The sequence below is a fragment of the Crocodylus siamensis genome, chromosome 1, assembly GCF_052110815.1.
Source record: "Crocodylus siamensis isolate JL-2025a chromosome 1, ASM5211081v1, whole genome shotgun sequence".
NCBI lineage: Eukaryota > Metazoa > Chordata > Crocodylia > Crocodylidae > Crocodylus > Crocodylus siamensis.
Window position 1 is genome coordinate 195077126 of NC_143395.1, and position 18268 is coordinate 195095393.

General features: G+C 45.1%; 1 protein-coding gene across 1 annotated transcript in view; it reads left to right on the top strand.

The window, feature by feature from the left end:
* The first annotated feature begins 557 nt into the window (after positions 1–557).
* NAPB (NSF attachment protein beta) overlaps positions 558–18268 on the top strand; it is a 49659-nt gene continuing 31948 nt past the window's right edge. The window contains exon 1 of the mRNA XM_090051816.1: positions 558–717. Within this exon, the coding sequence (XP_089907942.1) occupies positions 620–717 (98 nt within the window). The 5' untranslated portion in view covers positions 558–619. The remainder of the gene's footprint in view (positions 718–18268) is intronic.

Below are 18268 nucleotides of genomic sequence, written 5' to 3' on the forward strand. Positions count from 1 at the left end.
ATGTAACACACCCTACACATGAACACACACACACACACATGTGTCTGTCTGTCTGAAGTATCCAGCTGATATATAGATAGGTATCTATACGAGCTGTGTGTGTCATAGGGGGTGTAGGTTGCAGCCGTGCTGGTCTAAGGACCCAGGCAGACGAGGTTCTTTGGGTGAACCGGATTTCTTTTATTGAACCAACTTAAATAGTTGGGGGGGGGGGGGGGAAGGTTCTAAGCAAGCTTTCGGGTTTCAAAACCCTTCTCAGAGGCTTCCTCAGCCTCACGAAGGGGTTTTTCAACCGGAAAGGTTCCTAAGAACATTTCTCCCCTCCCCGCAACTATTTAATTTGTTTTAATAAAACATCAGGTTCACCCAAATAACCTTGCCTACCCGTGTGTCTTGTGTGCATAATTGCACATATCCACACGTGCGCGCGCACACAAACGGAGACGTTCAAGCATTCCCACGCGCGCACGTGTGCCTGCGTATACCCACAACGCACACCTGGATGCGCGCGCACAGAGGGGCGGGGCGGGACTGCATCTTCCAGCAGCGCCCGGCCCCGCCCCCCGGCGGCGGCGGCGGCGGCGCGGGGGCGGCCGGAGCGCAGGGAGCCGCGGCCGCGATGGACGGCAGCGGGAAGGAGCGCGAGGCCGTGCAGCTCATGGCCGAGGCCGAGAAGCGCGTCAAGTCCTCGCACTCCTTCCTGCGGGGGCTCTTCGGGTGAGTGCCCGGGGCGTGTGTCCGTCCCTTGAGCCTGGTGGTCGCAGTGTGATGGGAGGCGCTGGTAGTGCATAGGGCTCTTCCCTCCCCCCCAGCCCTGGCACACGTGTGTGCATCTGCATGCGTGTGTGTATGTGGTGGTAAGCTCCTAGGGCATTAGCACGGGTAGGGGAATCGTGAGAAACCAGGATCACTTGGCATGGGAGCACACACGCGTGTGCACACTCACGCATGCTTCGTGTTCCTCTGCAACTACGTGGATGCAGGGTGCGAGGCTTCCTCTCGTATAGGGGGTGCCCCTTCCACGCCAGTGCTGCTCCCTGCCAGGCCAGCTGGACTGAGCAACCTTCCCTCTGCCCTGCCGCTGCTGGGAGCAGTGCCTTACTGCTCCTGACCTTGCAGCCCACCGTAATGGGCCAGGGCCCTCCTGCACCAGGCTCCGTATGAATCCAGCCTAGAAGAGACGCTTCTGCCCTGGCAAACTTGCAGGCATACACGGGAGGCAACAGATGGAGGAGGTACCAGTGAGAGGTGTGGGCAGTAGGCTAGGCAGCAGGCTTGGTGCACCAGCCGCTGGGCTGTGGCAAATGAGAGAGCCTCCGATTCCTAGGCTGCATATGTTGTTTTTTTCTTTGGTTGCCCCTGTGAAGGAGGGAGATGTGACTGCACTCATAAACAATGACTGTATTGTTGCAATGATCATTCCCTGGCTTTGAATCTACAAGACCACCAAGTGCTCTGCAGTGCTCAAGGCTTTGGAGGCTGATCAGTGGTTCTGGGAAAACATCCTGCATTTACCCATCCCTTCCTTTTGTTTTGTTTTGTTGAATTGTTGCTCCACAGATGTCTTTATGTAAGAAGCCATGTAGCCATTTAGGCTGGAGGAGCAGGTTGGGGGCAGAAGCATGTATTTATTGTTTAGCCTATAATTTACACCTCTCTAGGATGAGCAGGCTGAGATTTGCTAATTCTTTGACGGGGCTGGCAGTAGCGGCTGCTGCTGCTGCTTCTGTGTGGTCAGAGCTGTCTTCTTCCTCTGCTCCTTGTAATACATAATCTGCCACATAGCAGCTAGTGCATCTTTAGGGACTGGCTAATAACTCTGCCTTTTAGCTGGTATCTTGTATTTCCGTGTGTGTTGGTTTGATCATCTCTCTTTCCTGGCGAGATGTAATCTGATGCCGAAAGTGTCATTTTGAGAGGAAGGGCTGGCAAACCTTGTAAACAACATTGATCAGGGGATCAGTTAATTACCTATCCTGTTTCTAATCCCATTAGGCTGTTGGTTCAAGTGTGTAACTTTGGCAGCCTTCCCTCCAAAGCTAAGGGAATGAGGTGCCATAGCTGTTACTGTTGCCAGGGAGGCTTTTTGACTGCTATTGAATTTGTGTGAGATGAGTCTGCTGTTTAGGAAACAAGGAAATGAGAGTTAGTTTCTCTCTTTCATAGCGGAAAAATGTTGGCTGTTGAGCACAGTGGGGAAGGTCTACTAGGTAGGTGAGAACAAAGGAGCTTCATTATATCCTTATGAAAATGTTAGGCCCTTATATTAGATCTGATTATTTCTAGACTTCAACGCTGAATGGATTTAGCCTGAGATCATGGTATAAGAAAGCAGAGAGAGACCAAGACAGGCCCTAATTTGCTCTAACAGTTGGGTAGGCTGTATTAGTCAAATGCAGAATCCTGTGTTTAACATGTACATTAGATTCCAGCCATTTGAGTTGCCTTTTTATAAGGACTGGCTTATATTGTAAGGGGCACCAGTCTTACTCTAAATGTGCTTTCTAAATTGGTATATATTTTTAACTGGTGCAGTTCAGCTTTGGTTTATTTTAATTCAGTTAAAAGCAGGTTTAAGCCAAATGGAAATAAATGGCTCTTAAAATGAAATGTGTCCACACAGGGTTTGTACCTCCATTTAACAGATATATTTAAGTAAATCTATACAAGTGCATGTGTCATGTGAGGAACAGTACTTGTGGCTTGATGTTCTGCATGGTATGTATATGCCTCTCCCTAATCAAGCTAAGGACTTGGACTTATTTTAAAATAACTCTATATCATGTGTGCACCTGCAATTATCTTAGTAGTTTGGGTTTCTTTTTAGAAGAAGGAACTAACCAGCTCCTTTTTTCTGTGCACATGGTAGTGGTTCTCAACCTTTTTTAGACCCAGGGCACACCTCAGGAAATGCCAGTGTTAGTGTTCGGTCATTTTTTTTGACAATGGCCTAAGTATACACTCACTTTTGACTACAGAAAAATAATAGAACAATTCTTTTGTTGCAGAAACCTCATTCTGACCCATTGTGGTCTCTGTTTCAACATTATGGATTCCTTTCTGAAATATCTTGCTTTACATGATATACAAGATAACAGTGCTAATGCACTCTGCAACACCCTTGAAAACATCTCAAGTCACCCACTACACCCTGGTTGAGAATCACTGGTCTATGATAATCTCCCATCTCTTCTATCCCTCCTTTTTCCTTTTAGCCTCCCGGCCCAAGATTTTATTACACTTCACTTTTTATAGGCTGTGGAAGAGAGAGTTTTATTAAAAATTAAAAGCCTTTTTTAGAGCGCAGTGAAGTCAATGGGAGTTTTACAGTTCATTGGGTGTGGGGTTAGGTCAGCTGGAAATCCTGTGCGCTTGTAACAGCCAGTCAGAATCGCACCACTTGTTTATTCTGCTTTCTGTTCTGAAAAAGGCTTATAGTGTCAGGAAGAGACGCAATATAAAGATCTCTTATTTTTTCTAATGTACGAATTATGGATTGGGGAATTTTTCTTTTCTTATTGACAAGGGGTCAGTTCCTTCAGTCATGTTCTTCTGGGTTCAAGGTTCTGTATCTGTGCATCGCATTGACGGATCATAACCTAGGTTTAAAGTTGACAGTCTGAAGCCTGTGGGCCACAAATGTTCCATTTATTAAGAAGGAGAACTTGGATTATTTTTGAAATGTTTAAGCACCTTTTGTCCGCTGGCCCTTTTCCATTTCTTTTGCCTGCTCCTTGTCGTGGTCCACTAAAAAACCTTTGAAGTTGACTCATTTAATCAGTCTCTCTTAGTAAATATTTAATAAAGTAACTTGAAATCCTGGCCCCTGTGAAGTCTTAAAACTCATGTGTTTTAAGATTTCTAAAGAGCAAAATTGCGCAGGGTGACTTAGAGGTAAAAACCCAAGGATTGCTGTCACTGAAATTGAATCTAGCAGCAGTTGCCATCTGTGACTGTAAGCATATAGTACAAGAGTACAAAGAGGGATTAGTATAATTTAGCAGAATGGAGTTTTCATTTGGGATGGCTGTCGTTCATCAACTACTTCTCCAGCTTACTTCCCAGATTTTTTTTTTTGTTTTTGTTTTTTTTGATGCTTTGTACCAATGCTATGGGGGCAGTTCTGTTGACCATATTTAGAAGAATGGCTCCTTATCTTACAGATCCTTAAACCTTTTTCTTTCTATAATTTGCTCTTCAGTGGCTGATCTTTGAACCCCATTGATGCAGACAATTTTGGTGGAAAGCTTAAACTTATTTGGTTGAGAGCAAAATGCCTCCTAAATCTGGGGTTCAGTGTATCTGTGTGGGACTTTGCTCCTGCAGCCTTGAGTAATGACTGATGCAGCAGGAAAGCAAAACTTTTCCATCATGAAATTTTATTTTGAATAATTGACTTGAAGGCTTTTTTTCTGAAGATGGATAGAAAGCAGGGCAGAGTGGCACTGTAAAGATTAACTCTATTCAGAAAGGCCTAAGCTTTCTTAGGCTGTAGCCTTTAGTTTAACTAACTAAACAAGTTAGTTTTTAAAAGTGCCACTCTGCCTTGCCTTCTCCTTGACTTCAGACTAACATGCATAAGTACCTTTCTCTGTTTTAAAAAAAAAAAAAATAGAGAGGAGGAGTTAGCTGTGTTGGGTCTGAAGTCAGGCAGTGGGCAGGGTAGATTTGCACCATATAGACTTAATAAAAATAACTAAATAAAAATAGTCAGCCTTTTGCCTTAGATGTATTTTGGGGAAATTAGCCTGCTGTATTTGAAAACTGAGATTCTGTTTTTAATTTTAAAATAATAGAAAAGAAAAATCATCACGGGCTCTGGGCATCTTTTGACATCTGTTTTAAAAGCATGGGGCCAAAGTCATTACAAAGGATCGAACTGGAGGAAGTGTATCGTCTCCCCTCCCCACCACCGTAATTATTGGTGGTCAGCAGAGGTACTGATTTGAAGTACATTCCTCATATGCCTGTTTGAACAGATGGGCTTTGCCTTAGGCCCAGAAGGTCAGCAAGCTATTGCAGATTCATGCAGGGGAGAGAGAGACTAATTCCAGCAGAGAATGCTTAACTCTTCTTGTATACTGATGGGCAGCCAGCTCAAGAGTCACTGCTTGATTGCAACTGTGGCATTATGGTGCTGGGAGAGCAGCAGCATCTTGTATTCTCACTTAAAAACAACACCCTGAGCTCCAACTGGAAGCCAGTAAGCAGCTAGTGCAAATCCCAAAGTACATGCACGTAATGTGTTTACAACAAGCTACTTGGCTTATCAGGTGATTTGCACTAGCTTCATTTTCCAAATGGATTTAAGGGGTTGAGCATATGCAGAGATCCAACCTACAGGTGACAAGGCCATGAATCATAGCAGCACAGTCCATGAGATGACAGTTGCAGCCTATTGACCACACCCAAGTGGAAGCGCATAATCCTGATTGGAGCCAGATCCCATTAAATTGCGAGCAGTTATAAACAGTGGACAGACCCTTCAGATGTACTCTGCCAGCTCTTGTTTCTTCTGGCTTGTTGTCAATATTCTCAAATTCTTGGCACTAGGAAAAGATTCTCAGCCACAACTTTTGGTTTGGGTGAGATGGTCAGAAAGATGCATGTCCTCAGCCGTTTGAAAATAGTCGATCCCCTTGTTCCACAGGTGACTGTCTCAAGGGTCTCCTGTGCTGCTGGAATAATAGGGGTGATGGAGTAGATCCTTGTGGAACGACCAGAGCAGAGAGCCCAAGGGGTAGAAGAGTCCTTTTAGCAGCATGAACCTGTAAGCCAGCAATTCTCAACCAGGGTGCCAGAGCACTTTGGGGTGCCTTGAGAGCCTTTCAAGGGTACTGTGGGATGCTACGTGATGTTAATTAGCACTGCTAGGTGTGCAAACATAATTCATGAGAGAAACCCAGAGATTTAAAATAGGAATTAATAATGTAAAAAACATTTTGACCTGTTGTGGTCTCTCTGAGTTCTTTGCAACGGAAGAATTGATTTATTATTTTTCTGTAGTCAAAAAAACAAGTGAAAAATAAGAGCTCATATTTTCCGAGGGGTGCCTTGAGTCTAAAAGGTTGAGAACCACTGCTCTAAGATCCCATAGCCAGAGAAGAATAAGGGGCCTGCTACCTCTGCTTTTTAAGAAGTGGGTGTGGAGGTTGAATTTTAACAAATATACAACAGGTAACAACAAAAAAAAAACTCATAACATACAAGCAGAACTCCTAGTTGAGCAAACTCATAGTAGATCAAAATGAAACAAAATGTGATCCGATTGGAAGTTCCATGCACCGCTTGTCTTTGTGCTGCATGTCACCGGGGTTGGCTTATTGATGTTGCTGTGCTCAGATATCAGCACTTGCAAATAAAAAATGGTGTTGAAGCAAGTACACAATAAACCCCACCGTGGGAGTGTGTGCAGTGATGATGACGCACATTCTTCTGAATGTGTTATTCCCAAGGTGTATCAGTTATTCATGGAAAGGCTTTTAATAAACCAGGAGCTTTAGAATGTGAAAAATCTATCTAACTTGTTCTTCCATTTCTTTTTTCTTTAAAGGCCATTTTGTGAAAAGGAGGGGACTAGCTGAGTTTATGGCAAGTGGTGGTATTGAGCCGTTGACGCATCTAATATAAGAGGTGGTGCAGTTTGTGCTTCAAAGGAGTATTAACACACAAACAACCCAGAAGAGGATATACTTTAAAACGGACTGCGATGGGGAGGTGGTTATGTTTTTATATATCAGGATAATTGTCCATAGTGCCTGCAAGGTCACAGGCCTACCAGTCAGCTTTCAAGAAATTCTTGGAGTTGTTTAACAGGTCTGAGACCTGAGTTTCTAGAGTTCTGTTTCTTAGAAGTAGTAAGAATCTCCCTTCCCCTCCATCTTCCTTTAAACTGTATTTCTTCATATAAGAAAAAAATGAGCCCAATTTATATATTGTTTTCCTTTCTGTATTGCATTTAAGAGGCATTTTGACTGTCTCAGATGCAAAGCCCTGAGAGTAGACAAAACTAAAGGAGGCTTACTTTTTGTGAATCATGGCTTTAATGCTGCTGCACACTGCTGATCACTGCTAGGGAATTTTTTCAAAAGTTCTTAAATTTGAACCTTCTAGCTTGGTTTCTGCTGAAGGCCACCTCCAAATAATGCCCTGTGTTATCCAAGCCAATCTGGCTGCCAGATGACATGACTGCTGATGAGCAGAAACTGGTGTTGCTGTCTTAAAAAAAAAAAAATCAACAAGGTAACATTACTTCTCATAGTTCAGTAATATCTAGCTTGTTTTTGAATGCTGGCCTGTATCTGTGCGTAAGCTTTCCTGTATTTAGACCTTAAACCCTTCTGTGTCTAACATTGTGCATCGGTGCATGCCCTCATTTTCAGTACTGCACAGTCAGTGATTTGTGCTGTTCAGAAAATGGCTGAGCACTGTTGAATCCATTGTGCTTTTGCTCCATTTTGTGGCAGTGCCATTGTGGATAACAGCAGCTGCCTTACCTCTTTAGGCTGCCAGTAAAGGAAACCTCAACCTACTGAAAGGAAGGTCTAGAGATAATAGCTCAGACTTCTGAATTGTTATACCAGCATAGATTCTGAACAGTTCCTTTGACGGGAGGTTAGCCGCTCTGGATGTAGAGTGATTTAACTGAAAATACAGCACACTACGTGCTCAAGGGTAATAAACATGGCAGTAGTATCTCTCTAGTTTAAATGGAAAACTGGTAGTTATTTGGCCAAGGTGGGTTATGTAGTGGTAGCTTATACAGTACCATGTTTTCATGTCCTCACAGCAGTGGGCGAACACTATATTTTCTGTAACCTAGTTGTATCCCCCTCCTCACCCCCATTCCTCTTATGCTAGTCCCTTGCTTGGGCGTTCTGTATTTCCCTACTGGCTTTTGTCATCTTTTTGGATTCATAACTCTTAACATCTACTAATAAAATTCAATCTGTTCATTGCATTTTCAGGAAGCCTCTTGCTGCATAGCAAACTTTCATTCTACCTTGATAGATGCTTCCAGCCATCCTCACACGCAGTTTGGGAGGTATCTTGTAGTATAAAGGACAGATCCAAAATAGAATTAAGTGCCTCTAAATTTAAGTGCCAGGATACTTAATGTTTAGGCACTTGATCCCTGAGCTAAGCCAGTGTATGAGAGGAGTTAGGCTTGGTCTACACTGTCTGATCTAGGATGCGTCTCCTTCTACTCAAGATCTACGTGGATTCTGGAGACCTTCTAGGCACTTGTCTTCAATAGTGTATTATTTGGCAGGACTGAGCAGAGCTTGCTCTTTGGAGTATGATTGGAGGAAAAAAAGATTGTGGTACCTGCCTTTATACAGAACCATAGAAAAACAGGGTTGGAAGGGACCTTCAGGTATTTGAAAGATGTTCTTAAATCTCCTCTAAGTCTTTTCTTCTCCAGTCTAAATAAGCCCAGTTCCCTCAGCCTCTCTCCATAAGTCACATACCTTAGCCCCCTAACCATTTTTGTTGCCCTCTGCTGGACTGTCTCCGATTTGTCCACATCCTTTCTGTAGTGGGGAATCCCAAACTGGACACAGTACTCCAGATGTGGCCTCACCAGTGCTGAATAGAGGGAAATAATCACTTCCCTTGATCTGCTGGCAGTGCTCCTATTAATGCAGCCAAGTATGCCATTGGCCTTCTTGTCAGCAAGGTCACACTGCTGGCTCCTATTCATCTTATTGTCCACTATAGTCCCCCAGGTCCTGCTGCTGCGGAGCAGCTGCTTAGCCAGTCAGTCCCCAGTCTGTACTAGTGAATGTGATTGTTGTAGCCTAAGTGCAGGGCTTTGAACTTTTACTTATTGAACTTCATGCAGTTTTTTTAAATCTGATCCTCCATTTTGTCTAGGCATCATATGGTAGATGAGTGGTTAGAGCACTGGCCTAGAAAGTGGGAGGCCTGGGATTTAAGACCTCCTCAGTCCAAAAGGATTCAAAGCCACATCTTGTCCTCAGGGGAGTTCTTGAGCCACCAGGCTGTAGGCTGGGGCATGTGGAGGCAGTATGTCCCTCCCACTGAAGACATGCAGCTATGAATATGGGATTCGTGGAACCAGAAGGGGGGGGAAAAGCTGGAGAGAGCAGGGCTCTGCAGCCTAGTTATTGGGTTACTTGGTTGAAAGGGCTGGGGCAGGGTTGGGAAGAGGATGGATGGATCCTGGCCTCCCACTTCCTTGGCTCATGCTCTAACCATTAGGCTGTTATTGAACAGGCAGATGTCACCAGTGGCTGTAGCTTTGAATGAATCTGCATGTTATCTCTGAGTGGGCACACTTACACGAGATGCTTTACTGTGCAGCAGACTAACTTGCTGTGCAGTAAAGGGTCATTGTCTACACATGCACAACTATTAGGGCACACACAATTCACTCCACAGCAGGGTGGTCTTGTAAAATACAAGTACTATCCTGCTGCAGAGTTGTTTTGCTGCATGGCAGAAGATGTGTAGATGCTGACCCAGGAGCAAACTGTTCCTGGTCAGCCCAGGCAGCAGGGGGGCACAACTGCTGCTTGGCTTGGTCCCAAGCTCCGAAGATGGGAGATAAGCTGTTCCTTGCTCTGGGCTGTGTGGAGGTCAGGGCTTAGTCCTACACTCTGGGGGGCAGGGGGTGAACTGTCCCCAGCTCCAGGGGCAGCTCTGGGCAGCATGGAGCTTGGGGCTTCTTTGCCACCTGAAGCTGCCTCCAGAGCCAGGGACAGTTTGGCTTCCACCTTCTTGGGATTGAGGCTTAGTGCTGAGCTCTGCACCACCGGTGCTGTTGCTGGAGCTGGGGACAGCTCCTCCTCTGCCCCTTGGAGCCTGGGGCTGCCCCCAGAGCCCTCTGCCAGCAGGAGCCTGGCACCCGGGCAGCTGCACCTGGAGCCCTAACTCCCCCTGGCTACTGCAGGGAGGCAGAGCAGAAGCAGCCCTGGACTAAATTGCTTCCGTTTGGCTCAATTTGCTCCTGACCCAGGTGCATACATAGAATCGTAGAATCAATGAGTCGGAAGGGACCTAGACAGATCATCTAGTCCAACCCCCCCCACCATGGGCAGGAAGGAGCACTGGGGGATGGCAGGGGTCATAAGACCCCAGCCAGGTGCCTATCCGGTCTCCTCTTGAAGATCTCCAGGGAAAGTGAGAGCACCACCTCTCTGGGAAGCCTATTCCAGGCTCTGGTCACCCTTACTGTGAAGTAGTTCTTCCTAATATCTAACCTAAACCTATCCTCCCTCAGCTTGTGGCCATTGTTCCTGGTGACCCCAAGGGGGGCCCTGGTGAACAGAATATGTAGATATTCACCTGGAAGTAGGTTACTGTGCATGAACTTACTGTGCATTAAATTTATGCACACTTATTGCATGTATAGATGTGCCCGGTGTTGGGCTAAGCTTTTCTGTTGTTGATTTGCTAGGTGCACTCGGAGCACTTCTCTCTGATTTGGGTCCTTTAGCAGTACTCCGCCTGATTTCTGGATTCCATGGATCTTAGTATGAATTGGGTACCAGGATGGTCAGACTGGGACAGTTGTGGGCTTCCCCAGAAGCAAAATTGCAGGTGCCTTAGGACTACTTTGGTCAGACGGGGAGGTACCTCCAGAGTAAAGCAGGGAGGCTTCTTTGATAGATTTTAAGAGCCTGGAGTCCAGTTTTAGGAATCGGGTTGTAGGTGCAGAAGTTTGTCATAGATCTGGCCCTAAGTTGCTGCTTTCCCTTTTTGTCCAGTTCTCTTGTTGATGGTAACTGCATTCATTACGCAGGATTAATTACATAGTACAAACCTTAATAATATTCTCAGGGGGAGGATGGGACAGTCGGCTAGATGCTTTTCATGTTTGCGTATACACATTTTGATGGGGAATATACAGGAAGAAGTGGAGTTCCTAGTACAATCATAGAATTATGTTGTAATTGGGATTGGGGAAATGTGGGACAGTTCCTGTGACTGGAATACTGTTATAGATGGGTATAGCTTGTTCAGGAAGGGTAAGCAGCAGGGGGTAAAAAAGGGGAGGTGTTGCATTTGTATATAAAGGTGATGTACATGTGTTTTGGAGGTTCAGTATGAAGGGGAAGGTTGTCCAGTTGAAAGCCTCTGAATAAAGGTCAGAGGAGAGAGCAGCAGTGGTATGTCATGGTGGGCATGTGCTACAGGCCTCCAAACTAGGAGGGGAGGAGGTGGATGAGGCTGTCTTTCAACAACTGACAGAAGTTTCAATGGTTTTATAACACATTACAGCCTGCCTGACATCTGGTACCCCCCTGCCTCCAGTTGACCACTTGCATTTCTTCACACACTTTTTTTTTTTTTTTTTTTTCCCCCACCCCACACCCATTGTTTTCCTAACTTCCACTCATTTGCATTTTCACAGACATGCTGGTTGTATATTAGCTTCTTTTCCATCTTTGAGAGCACAACACCAGCAGAGTCTCCCTATGCTTGGTGAACGGTGTTTGTGCCTGAAAGCTTGCAAAGAACTTCTTTTTTTCCAACTGTTAATTGGTCTAATAAGAGATCCCATCTACCTGAAGAACCTTGTTTGCCTATGTCCTTTAAAGACCTACACGGCTACAACCAATGCCGCTGATAGAAGCTTCCGAATTTCAGGACTTGATTCACATGGGGACTTCAATTATCAGGCCATCCACTGGCTGAGAAACATAGCAGTATGCAAGCAGTCCAGCAAATTCCTGACATATGTTGGGGATAATTTTTTGATTTAAGTTGGTGAAGAGGCCAGTGATGGGAGAAGGTCTTCTGAAGGAACTGGTTGAAAATGTGAAGGAAGAAGGTAACTTGGGTTACAGTGACCACCAAATGATAAGACTTCAAGTTCCTAAGGGGAGGGAGGAGGGAGAGCAACAGAATAAGGACACTAGACTTCAGAAAAGTAGACTTTAACAAATGCAGGGACCTGATGGGAGGCAAGTCTGGGGGAGAGAAGGAAGCATTTTAGGAGAGCTGGCTGTACCCTGAGGAAGCCATATTAAGGGTGCAGGAGCAAACTATCCTGATAAGGTGAAGGAATGGGAAGTACAACAGGAGGCAAGTCCAGCTGGGTAGCAGTTTCTTGAAGTAGTTGAAACTCAAGAGATCCTTCTATTAAAAAGTGGAAACTTGGCCATGGCACTGGGCTGGAGTCTTTCAGAGGCAGGCAGGGAGAAAACTGGGAAGGCCAAGCCACAACTTGAGATGTAGTTGGCAAGGGACATAAGGCAATAAAAGGGTTTCTGTTGGCATGTCAAAAGTAAGGGGAAGATGAGAGAAACTGTAAATTGTTATGAAATGTGGAAGGTGATCTAACTACAGATAATGCAGAGAAAGTTGAAGTATTTAATAACTGATATAAAAAAGGGTTCACAAAAAAGGGCAGCTACCAGATGAGTATAATTGGCAGAGGAGATGGAGAAGGGGACAAATAGCCTAGAATAATGGCAGAACAGGTTAGGGATTACTTGGAGAAGCTAGATGATTTTAAATTGGCAGGGCCAGATGGGATGCACCCAAGGGTACTGAAGGATTTGGCTGAGGTAAGTTCAGAGCTACTAGCTCTCCTTATGAGAACTCATGGATGTTGGATGAAGTCCCAAATGATTGAAGAAGGGTAAATGTAGTGCACATCTTTAAGAGGGGGATAAAGGGGGATCCAGTGAACAACAGACCAGTCAGCTTGACATTGATGTCCAGAAAGATCATGGAGCAGGTCCTCTGCAAATCTATTGTGAAACACCTAGAGGAGAACAAGATGGTTAGGAAGAGCCAGCATGGATTCACCTGACCAACCTGTTTTCCTTCTATGATAAGATGATAGGCTATATGGATGGGGAAAGAGAAGTGGATGTGATTATACCTTGACTTCAACAAGGCTTTTAACAGAGTTTAATAAGAATGCCATGAGAGACAAAGGAAATACAGACTAGAAGGAAGTAGAGCTGCACCGATACATTGGTCCATATCATATTGGCACCAATAAAAGGAAAATTGGCATTATCAGCAATTGGCTTTTACTGGCTGGTATGGTTGATTAATATCACTGATAAATGCCACATGCATGCACGTGGCCAGCCTGGCAGCTTGGAGAGCAGCGTCCGGCTGGTAAGTTTGGGGGGGTGGGGTGGCACATTGAGGCCCCTGCAGTGGAGGGAGTGGGTTGGGGCAGGGGCATGCACTACCCAGCTGGGGCGGGGTGTGGGTTAGAGCCATGAGCAGCTCATGGGGGGGGGGGGGGGGGGGGGAGGGGGTAGATCCTGCTACTGTGTGCACCCCCGGAGGAGCAATGAGGGGCATGTGTCCCCCCCCAGATCTGTGTGTGGGGTGGGCTGGTGCCAGGCTCTTCCCAGCAGGGGGCTTGGGCTGGGACTGTACTAATGCTGGGTGGCAGTGGCACTGAGCGGGGGAGCTACAGCAAATTTTGTGGTGTCTGTAGCCTACTCAGCCACTCCTCCCAGTGTTGCTGCTGCCTGCCCTGAGCCTGCAGCAGCAGCCCATCCTTGCCCTGTACACAGATCCTGAGGGGTACATGCCCCCCATGGCTCCCTAGGGGTGCATGCAGTTGTGGGATCCACCCCCTCTCTCCTCGTGCACCTTGGACGAGCCACTCATGGCTCTGTCCCCTGCCCTGCCCCAGCTGGGCAGTGCATGCCCCTGTCCCAGCCCCATTCCCTCCCTCACCACAGGGGCCTCAATCTGCGCCCCCTCCATACCCCTTCCTCCCCCCCTCCCCATTGGAACAGATTTATCAGCTGGACGTTGCGCTCCAAGCTAGTGGGCTGAATATTGCCAATTAGATCGGTCTTGGCTGATATGGCTCATTAATAATCAGCCATTGGTATCAGCCCAAAAAATCTTTATTGGTGCACCCCTTGAAGGAAGTACTGTCAGTTGGATAAGCTACTAGTTCAATCATTGTAATCATGGGGTACTCTTAACTGGCTTGATGTCTAGTTGGGAGGAGGTATTGCAGGTTTCCCAGGGTTCTCTCCTGTCTGGTATTGTTTAATATCTTTATTATCAGCACTGTGCCCAGTTTGGGGCCCTGTACTTCACAAAATGTGAACACTTTGGAAAGAGCGAAGTGTAGAACAACAAAAATGATTGAAGGTCTGAGAGATGAGACCTGTGAGGAAAGGTTGAAAGAGCTGGGGGTATCAGTATGGAGAAGAGAAGACTGCAGAGGGCTTGATAACAGCCTTCAAATACCTGCAGAATGATTATAGATAGGTGTAGGACTAGGGACAACAGCCTCAAGCTGCAGCAGGGGAAATTAGGTTGGAGATCAGAAGAAACTTTTTGATTATGAGGGTGGCCAAGCATTGGAATAGGTTTCCTTGATAAGTTGTGTAATCTCTATCCTTGGAAGTTTTCAAGAGCAGGTTAGCGAGAGACTTAGTTGGAATGGCTTAGTCAGAGAAGATCCTGCTTTGAGCAGAAGGATGGACTTGATCAGGGCTTCTCAACTTTTTTCTTCTTGCGGCCTCCCCTTGCATTCTTTTTTTTTTTTTTTAAAACAAACTGCATGGCCCACCTGTGCTGCTTTCTGTGCAGGAGAAGACTGGCCTGGCACCCCAGCATTGCCCACATGGCCCTGGGTGCAGTGGGTGGAGTTCATTGGCAGGGAGCCCTAGGGCCCCACTCACCTGAGCAGCAACTGTGTGGAGCCTTGCCCACTTAACTTGCAGTACCACTTGCAAGATGGAGGCTGTGGGGCTGGGTGGGACGACTGAGAACTGCTCAACTAAATGACCTCCATGAGGTCCCTTGCAGCTGCAGGTTCCTGTGATCCTCAAGGAGGATGCTGAGCTGCTGGTGATTTTTCCATTTAAAAAAAAAAAAAATGCTGATTTCAGGTTTGTTTTTCTTTTTCTGTTTTTTTGGAAAGAACCCTCAATGCTGGTGCATGAAGATGAAATTCTGTACTCCATCTGGAATTTCTATGTGAAGCGATATCTCAGTGGAACAGTCCTGCGTATTGACTTGTATACATTTCTCCCCAGTGATAACTATACCATTTTGTAGACCTTTCTCCACCAGCCTGTCAAGCATAATGAGAGCCTTCTGATATAATCCTACCATGAGAAAAATGGGCCTGCTTATACATTTAAATAGATAGTTAAGGCATGGAAAATGGATCTTCCGCCAGATAGCACTGACTGGTACTTTTTAAGTTCATGTAATAATGAAAATATGCATCCCCCTGGCTGCTTCTCAGCAGCGTTTAATTAGGCAGGCAGATCACAATGTGTACGTGCTTCTTTTTGCTTCCAGGAAGCAGCTTGTTTGGAGCTAGCATGGATGCCTTTGCATGGCACAGTACTGTGATTTGTAGCCAAACTTGTATTCTAAGGCAGGGGTTTTCAACCTTTTTGGATCAGTGTCCTGGTAGGTGGATGCAGAGGGGGAAGGGAGTGGCACGCAGCTTAACATGGAGCGGTGGCAGCCACTGCATGTGAGTTTCCCCTGTATCTGGCTGGCTGGGCAGCCCCTGCGTGGCAGTGCTTTGGCTCTGCCCACCCATGCATACCTCCTAGGGCCTTCTCAAGTATTCCTGGGGGACAACCCCTGCTCTAAGGTGCAGAAAGGAGGAGGTGCTCATTTTGCAGCATGGCCACACAGATCCCTTTGGGCTTCTGCCATCACCAGCTACTTTCCTTAGCTTTCTCCAAGTTCTCCAGTACCTACTACCAAACTGAGTGCAGCCTGCAAGGGAGCACTGAAGCAATGGTCCCCTGTCTGTTTCTGCTGGAACAGCTGTAATTCAGTCTCACTTGTTAACATGCAGTTTTAAAATTGCATTGGATAGGACTAGATCCAAATGAAGGAAGGTTTTTCTTTCATTGCCCCCAATCCCACCCAGATTTTGATGGAAAATAGTTAAAAATTAAGTGGTTGCTGACCTGGGCCAAATTCTGTTCATGTTAATGCTGTGTTTCACCTTTTGATTTCTAGCATGATCTGGGCCAGGTGCTACAGGGCTGACTTTCCTCTCCTCCCCCTGGGGGGGGTTGAACCCACTTCAGTTCAGATGAAAGGGTTTTGTGCTTTTAAAAATCAGCCTCTGTGGAAAAAGCCAAGCACACTTCTCTGCTGTATCGTTGCCATTTAGACAGATCCTTCATTCCTTGCAACTAATAGAACTTGGTGTTTAGCTAAAGTTACTATGGCCAGTTCAGAATATTTTTAAGCTGAAGGACCAGAGATTTATTTCTGCTTTTTGAAGTGTATATTTCATCTGTATGAGCATATACATATCATAACTGAGTGACGTGATGAGATTTTTTTTTGTTTTGTTTTGTTTTGGATTAGTCCTGTTTTAAGGCTGCTTTTGATCTCGTTACAAATTTATAAAAAGAAGACAAAAATTGGGAACAGCAGGAGAGATCTTTAAGTAGTATTGACAACAAGGTGGTTTTCTGAGAAGTCTCCTTCAATTGATGCAGGGGCTTTTTGAGACGAACTCGAATTCTTCCTTTGTGAAGGTTTTCTAGGATCTAATATTACCCTGTATCCCTTTATCAGCTCAATGGAGTTTAAATTTGAAACTAAGATATTAGCATTGGCTCATGCTTGAGAGGTGTTTTCAAGGACAGGAACAGTTGGAGACTTAAGAATTGCCTACTTGAAACTTGAACATGGTTGTCTGTCATGTAGCTGATTAAAGCAAAAAAACCCCCAAACAGTAACAAACATTTTTTCAACCAACCAGGACTTTTTGTAACATCAGTTGGACATTTAGCTTATTCTGAAATTCCTTAAGAAAACTGTTAGTTAAATGCATATTTCATCACAGCATAACTTTACCTCTGCCTCAAGATAAATGCCATTTTTGTAAGTAACTTCAAAATATAAACAGCCCCAGAACCTTTTGAAGATGTCAAATTGTGGTATGCCTTTAATGACGCACATTTAAGCCATTTTGAATGCAAGTCCAAATAGGAGTTCTTCGATGAAAGATGCCAAGATGATCATACAGGGGTGTAGATGATCTTACAATGTTAAACTCTTCTCATGTAAACTGCTACTGTTCTCAAGACACTGCAGTTATAAGTACTTAAATTTAACACTGCCAATTGATGAAATATGAAATACTCTTTTATTTTGAAAGGATTCTATTAAAAATGAGTTGGAAATTAAGATAAAAAACCTCCAACATGCCACACTGAAGACTAAATAAATGAACGTTTTTTCAGATTCGGTGTAAAATTTATGGCATCTTTATTCATTTCTTCTAAGTGCTTAGGGTCTGTAAATAATGTAGTAGGTAATTTACAGTGTTATCACTCCAGCAGGTTTTTATTAAGAAGTTCCTTTGTTTCTGCTCATGTTGCTTACCTCCCTAAGTTAATTTTGTCCATCATTTATATCTCTGGCTACCTCTTTGAGGCAACAACTATCCCAGGTCGTTTTTTTAGACCTATCTGGACTCTCAGGCTGTGTCCTTGAACACCTCCTAAAGTGGGCTTTTTTTTTTTTTTTTTTTTTTTCACCAATTTGAAAAAATGGTCCTGGCTTAACACTAGCTCGTGTCCATCTTCTTTTGAGGACATAATACAGTGGTGTTTGGTGTGTGGCTATTCTACTCCCGCACTGTCTAGAAGTGGAAGCAGTATAGCCATATTCATGCAGTGCTGTACCCAGGGTAGTTTATCAGCCCCCCATGAAAATGGCTAGCCTTACTTAGCTCCATTGAGAAGCTAATTTATGTTAGCATTGGTGCAGTGTGGCATGAAGGGGGATATGCTGCAGCTAATTTACCTACCTTGTGTGTGTCTACATGAGATCTTTACTGTGCAGTTGACCAATTAGCTGCACAGTAAACATTGGCATCTACATGTGTGCCCCTATTAGGCAGGAGTAAAATAATGTACAGGTACTATTTACAAGTGCTATCTTCCTGCAGAGTAAAAAATTCTTTGGCAGCACATGTGTAGACACTGACCTGGCTGGCTGGGGCATGAAGGTGCTTCAGTGCAAGGGCTGCCTGCCTATTAGCCCCATGCTGAAGCATCCTTATGCCCCTGCTGGTCTCTCAGGATGGCAGGCTGACCCCCAGGGCTCTCTGCCAGCCAGGGCTGCTCAGACCTGGCTCAATATGCTATGATCCTGGGTGCACAAACTCTGGAGATTATTGCCATTTGCTTATTGCTTTGTTTCTAGAGGTCTGTGAGGTTGTGAGACCCAGTTTGCTCCCTGAAGGTTGGTCACTTTATACTTGTATAAAGGAAGGAAGAATTTGACACAGGTTGCATAGAAACAACTCTTC